This window comes from Cyprinodon variegatus, unplaced genomic scaffold, assembly GCF_000732505.1.
Source record: "Cyprinodon variegatus isolate N-32 unplaced genomic scaffold, C_variegatus-1.0 Scaffold294, whole genome shotgun sequence".
Lineage (NCBI taxonomy): Eukaryota > Metazoa > Chordata > Actinopteri > Cyprinodontiformes > Cyprinodontidae > Cyprinodon > Cyprinodon variegatus.
In genome coordinates this window covers 620346-626925 of record NW_015150747.1, presented here as the reverse complement: position 1 = coordinate 626925, position 6580 = coordinate 620346, and the positions used below count along the sequence as shown (strand labels likewise).

The 6580-nt window shown below is 41.6% G+C and overlaps 1 protein-coding gene across 1 annotated transcript in view; it reads left to right on the top strand.

Annotated features, from left to right (window-relative positions):
* Positions 1-6580, top strand: part of lonp2 (lon peptidase 2, peroxisomal) — a 55858-nt gene that overhangs the window by 24798 nt on the left and 24480 nt on the right. Inside the window, exons 4-6 of the mRNA XM_015383787.1 lie at positions 1507-1638; positions 1726-1848; positions 4659-4822. Of these exons, the coding sequence (XP_015239273.1) occupies positions 1507-1638; positions 1726-1848; positions 4659-4822 (419 nt within the window). The remainder of the gene's footprint in view (positions 1-1506; positions 1639-1725; positions 1849-4658; positions 4823-6580) is intronic.

Genomic DNA, 6580 nt, shown 5'->3' with positions numbered 1-6580 from the left:
CTAGGAACCACTAGTAAACCTGCAGATTGAGAGCGAAGTGCTCTGTTAGGAACATAAGGAACAATCAGATCTCTGATATCAGATGGAGCTCGGTGATTTAGGGATTTATATTTGAGAATTTTATGATAAAATTAATTTATTTTTAAAATAAACAACATAAATGACCTATTGTAAAACTATATGGCTTTATAAAATGTGGATAAATACCCTGTGGAGAAGCAGATAACCTATGGTAAAGCTAACTGCACATTATTAGGATTAATCTAAAACCATCTGAGAGCAGGAGGAGCAAAGACCTGCAGATCCTCCCTCAGACTCTGTTGGTGGATCATTCTGTCACTACAGCTGATAAGCAGAACCGACGGGTCATCCTGTAGGGGGCAGAGGTCACGGCCCAGCGTAGATGATGTGTTCATTCTGTTATACACCTGGATAATAAAACACGGCAATCAATCAACACGGCTCAATTTACGGCAGAAGATGGAGTGGACAGCGTGGAACGGGGTCCATTAGAACCAGGGGTTAACATTTAGAGAACCCACCAGAATTCTTTACAGTCAGAGGGGGCGGAGGTCAGGGCAAAGCATAGCCGATGTTTTCACCAGGACCCCTCTGTTATACACCTGGATAATAAAACACAGTAATCAATCAACGCAGCTCAATTTACGGCAGAAGATGGAGCGGACAGAGTAGAACGGGGTCCATTAGAACCAGGAGTTAACATTTGGAAAACCCACCAGAATTCTCTACAGTCAGAGGGCAGGAGTTCACCTGGGAGGTTAAAGAGTGTTTAAAGTGAGCAAAAGATTATGGTTATGACAAAGAGGCGTCCTTCTTAATCTTCATAGCAGTGGAAAGATGGAAAACATGGTCTCATTGGTTATTTTCCATTGATTATTGAGAAAAGTTTGAATCATTATTGGTCTCCTGCATTTGTTTCTTGAAATAAAGCCTCTTTACCTTGATCTTGTTATCGCTTTGGATCCTTCTGTCCCATTTGCTATAAGACAAATTGTTCTTGGTTGAATAAAGAGGATCATAACTATAAATGCATCATTCTTGGCGTAACTGCACGGCTGTAGGAGTAACAGATCAGTTATTCAGTGAACGTTTCAGAATAAAAATGGTCCTGAACTCCGGGGTGGATTTCTAAAGAGCTGCCGGCTGAAAAGTTGGCAAGCCGTGGAGCTGCTGACTGAAATATTACTCTAATATCTGACAAGACGTCGTTCATGTTCGTGCTCTGGGTAATTCTGTTAGGGAGTAATGTCAATCCAATGTCATCGGATCGGCTGCGTAAGAAGCAGCTGCGGATGTCGAATCTGCGCCCAGGCTCTCTAGTGGAAATGTTGGAGCGCAATGAAAGCCAGCTGCGGTTTCAAAAAATGGCCGTGAACTCTCCCTTTAATTTATCATAACAAAATAGGATGATGGGAAATGAAAGCATGAAAAATCTGCTTTAATTGGTTCAGTTGGATCCAAATGCTCCTCTCTGTTCTTCCGCAGTTGTTAGGGATGTTGGACACGTCGGTTCCTATGGTGGCCAAGTTCAGGCGCCTGCTGGACAGTCTACCCAGAGAGACTCTGCCGGATGTGGTCGCCTCCATGATCCGCACCTCCAACAAGGAGAAACTGCAGGTGGGCCTTAGGGGTGCAGGGAGGAATGAATGTCAGCGGCATGAAAACTGAAAAATGTCAGTCTGCTTCTGTTTGTGTTCCCTGAAGGTGCTGGATGCAGTGAGCCTGGAGGAGCGCTTCAGGAAGGCTCTGCCCATGCTGACCCGGCAGATCGAGGGACTGAAGCTGCTGCAGAAAACCAGGAGAATGAGTCCTGACTCTGAGAAAAGGGTAACGCATGATTTACAGGATGTACGCCTGCAAAAGTGTTCGTACCTCATTAAATTCTTCACAGTTTGACACGAAGCCCTGAGTTTCATTCAGGACCATCATGAAACCAATAAATCAGTGGGAATCAGAAGGAGCAATTATTCAGCTGCCTCTCACGGCGAGAGCCGATCCAGTTCTACAGTGAACTGTGGGGATTGGCAGCCTAGTGGTTAGAGCTGTGAGCTTGGAATCCTGAGGTTCTGAGTTTGAGCCCCACTCCCACAGACTGCCACTCTGGGTCTCTGAGCAATACCCTTAACCCCACTCTGGACCCGGCACCCCACGGTGGCAGCCCACTGCTCCCCAAAGCAGGGGGTTAAATGCAGTGGTAAATTTCTCCAATGTGAGATAAGAAAGTTCAATTATTTTTATTATTATTATTGTTATTATTATTAAAGGCTTTAAAAACCCTTGGAGGGAACAAAGTGCTGTATGTTAAAAGAGACAGCAGCAGTAAAATCATTGCAAAACCATACGGCCAACCACTAATCAAGTGGTCATTGAACAGAGCAGAGCTGAAGCCCAGGGAGGTCAAAGGTCAGAGAGGTTTGTAGCAGTCTGTATAATTATATAGAAAAGAAACGATTCACTGTTCTTCCAGAACAAGAGTGAGAACATGAAAAACCAATAAGTCAATAATTTGTTAAAACCAAAAACTTTTCTCAACCTTTCTTCTGCTCCAAATAACTCCTGCTTAGTCGGGTCGGATGAAGAGCACCCCAGAACATTAATCTTTGACTTTCAGATTCTCGGTTAGATTTAGGCCTGGACTTTGATTGGGCCGTTTTAGCACACAGACTCTGATCTGATCCACTTTGCTTCCTCAGGCGGACTAAATTCCTCTAAATTATTCCATCCATTTTCCATTAAACACTAACGAGATGCAGATGATGCAGGATTATCTGCACTTTATTTTCCTGTTCCTGTGGATGTGGACGCACCTCGCTGCAGATGAGCTGCACCTTCGCAGCTGACCGTCAGTCAGCGAGTTCCCAGGGTGCGTTTCTGAAGCCAAGGCCTCTTCCCTTAAAACACGTTGTAATTTTTGCCACTCGCTGCACCGACTCCACGTCTGTCTGGAGCAGAGCAAATTGTTCAGGCAGGAATTCAGAGGAGGAAAAGAAAAGTGTATCCAGTAGAATTTACCAGTTAAAGACGACAGGGCAGACTGCGTATCGCATTTTCTGGACTCTTATGTCATAAAAATTATTTTCCTACAGTTGATTAACAGCCGTGACAAATATGGGCATTGGCTTTAAAAAATATCAACAAAAAAAAACTGAATATTGGCCTTCATTGATTCACAATGGATCCAAAGAGCAGGCAGGCGAGATGCTGGTATCACTGGTCAAAGCTGCTTTGATCTATTTAAAGCCTATAAATACACTACCATGGTCACTAACAGCAGCTTTTTTATGCCAACCACAAATACTTACGGGCCACCATCAATCTGGCTTTATCAAGATGATCTGTCACTAATCATAAAAGCGTATTAAATTATATTTTGTAAATAGACAATAGAGACTTTGCTGAGAGAATGAAGGCGTTTCCATCCCTTCTGTATCCGAACTGTCCTGAAAATGCGATCCCTGCCGTACTTCTGGCAGCGCATTTTTTGGCTTTTGATTTGTTAAACATTGCAGTAATTTTTGGTTTTCTGTTTTCATTTCATCGTACCTGTGAAGGATATAGTGAATTCATATGGAGTGAATTTCGTTCCATCATTGTTGCACAGAAAAGGTTTTAACGGAAAATGTAAAAAAATGTCAACTTTGAAAAATGGTTTTGAATCTAAGTTTGCTTTTTTTCTGACATCGTTTTATTTATTTCTGTATATTTTTCATATTTTTTTCAAAACAGTTTTTCAAAATTTTTACAGATTTGGTTTATTAAAATGCCCTGCGATGGACTTGCGACCTGTGCAGGGTCTACCCTGCCCATCGCCCCTGTAGACAGCTGGAGATAGACACCAGCACCCCTCGCAACCTCTTGGGATAAGCATGGATGGATTTTATCAAAATATTTTTTCCAAAAATATATATTTTTACAAATTTTATATTTTCATTTTTTTATTATTTTTATTTTTGATCTTAACCAATAAATGTTGTTGCTAACGTCCAGCAGACCAATCAAAATGCATCTTTACTCCTCACTCCAGAGGAAAGCCAGCGCCCAGAAGTGAATAGAGAGTTATTTCTATAAGGTAATTTGAAAAGAGTTAAATTCATAAAATGCAGGCCAGATAAGAAATCTGTAAAGAAAAAAAAAACAACTTTAGAAAAAGGAAAAAATATTTTTTTATTTCAAATCTCTGTTTACAAAGGTTTTTTTTTGTTTTTTTTTACAAAACTTTTATTTCTTTGCAAGAATAATGGAACAAAATTCACTCCATGTGAAACATTGTAAATTAATAAATTTTCTCAGCAAAGTGGTTATTAATATGTAATATGATACAGTTTAGTATAATTTAATAATTTAAAGATAGAAATAAGTGCTTTTTAACTGTATTTACATTATTTAACTGCGACCTGGATGAATTTCCGGTTGCTTGAAATGAGTCGATGGTACAGACCAGGTAGGAACTGCCAGTCTGCACGGCCCAAAGCAAACAGTTTTCCTGTCGTTAGGGATGTAGTTAGCTGTAGTTAGGGATCTGCGTCGTTTTCTTTCTGCGAGCGTTGAAGGTGGGTGGGAATACTTTTGCAAGGTATGATGTTCACATGTTTCTGGGTTTGATCAGAGTGAAAACCAAACCTTTGTTAATGGCCCAGGTCTTATCAGTGCGGAAAGGCGGCGTGTTCCCAGGGCGACAGTTCAATCTGGGCGAGGAGGACGAGGATGAGGATGGAGACGACATGGCAGCTCTGGAGAGGAAGATCCACGCAGCCAGCATGCCGGAAGCCACGCTCAGAGTTTGTCTGAAGGAATTTAAGAGGTGAGATCTTTGTTCTGGATGATGCAGCCGTCAGGTTTAACTCACAGCATGTTTGGACGTCGATCATGTGGGTTTAAAACTGATTCTAGGTTCTGTGGATCTGTAAGGACCGCCCCCTCCTCTATGATTTTAAACCCGATATCTCTATGGGGAGGGGGGGTTTAGTTTGAAACGTGTTTGTTCCTCTAAAAATGCTTAGTGTTGAAATCTTTGTGTTCAGTATCTGAACTCAGTTTGGAGCGATTTGTACAGAGCCTCCTAAAATCATTCCCAACCCTGATGCCAACCGTTTCCTAGCGTTCGTCTCCTCACTCACCCTCCTCACGATCCTGAAAAGAATCATTTATAAAGAGGAAGAGTATTGGTGATTCCAAAGCGGGATCATTTTCAGACCAATAATTAAAATCTCTGAGGAAAATGTTTCCTCTTCCCTCCATGCTTTCTGTCTCTATGATGCTTTTATTCATTTGGACCCATTTTCATCTTTAGGGTGAAGAGGTGATTTATTCAGGTCCCAAAGGTACATTTAAGACATCCTCAGTTCTCAGGTATCCTATAACGTTGGAGCTCTTTTTTTAAATTTAGGGAAATTGTTACCAACTGGGCCAATATTTTGCTTAAAAAAGCAGCATTCCGACCTTGAAAACTCCTTCAATGTTAATTTTGGGTCTTATGAAGGAATTACTTTTTAAGTACAGTTTTTGCCACCATTGTCCACCATTTCTGTCCAAGCTGACCAATCCGCGTTGACCCGCGCTGACTCATGGGAAATGGAGAGTCACGTAGAGTCCGCGACCCCTAGGGGGGCCATGGAGTTACTGCATGGGGGTCGCAGAAGTTTAGGTTGATTAGACATTTTTTTATATTCCCTCTGCTATTTTTTCCACTAATTGAAATGTTCTTCCTATAAGAACAGCAGAGTACCTTCTTCAGTCCAGTTTATTGTTCAGATCAGAGTCCAGCCATGTTGGTTTGGTGGGTCTGCTGCTGCTGAACTCCACCACCCCCTTCTTGGTTCTTCCCTGCAATTATCAGGAAGTGATACTCTGAGTCATCCTCACCTTTAAACCACAGATATGCTTGTTAAATCACAGTTTTTCCAGATTCCTCTGATTGCAAAGAATGAAACATATTTCCTTATGAAATGCGATTCATGCTTTCACTGCCTTTGTTTTAATGCCTGGAATGTCAGCTTAGATCAGTCGTCTCCACATCAACTATAGGTTTTCCAAAGATGCAGCAGCTTGTTTTTATCTCCGGTCCTGAGTTCTCACCGCTGCTCACGTTCCGTTTCAGAATTGATTTCAAGCTTCTACTGACCACCTTTACATCCTGACATGCTCTGGCCATGTTCATATGTTCCTACTCTCTGAACATCCAAACAGCTTCACAAACATTAAAACATGACGGTTACTGAGCTCCAAACTGTCGGACCAGTTGTAGCGCGGAGACTCTGATGGAACACAACTCTTGTCCTTCCTGTTCGACTACAGAAACATATTAGATCGATCAAACGGTTCTAGGTGTTAGTTCACATTTTCTTTGCTTTATTTGATTTATTGATTATATTTTTTAGTTGTTTTATCTGACTTTTGATAAACAGATTTACATAAACAATAAGAGTGACGTGCTTTTATAAACATTGCCCACAAACAGAGGTGTAAAGAAAAACGTACAGAAACGTTGTGTGAGTTTTAGCCACAAGGGGCGCTAGGCCTGTAACTTCTGGGTTAAGCGCCCCCTAAAGGCCACTGGCAG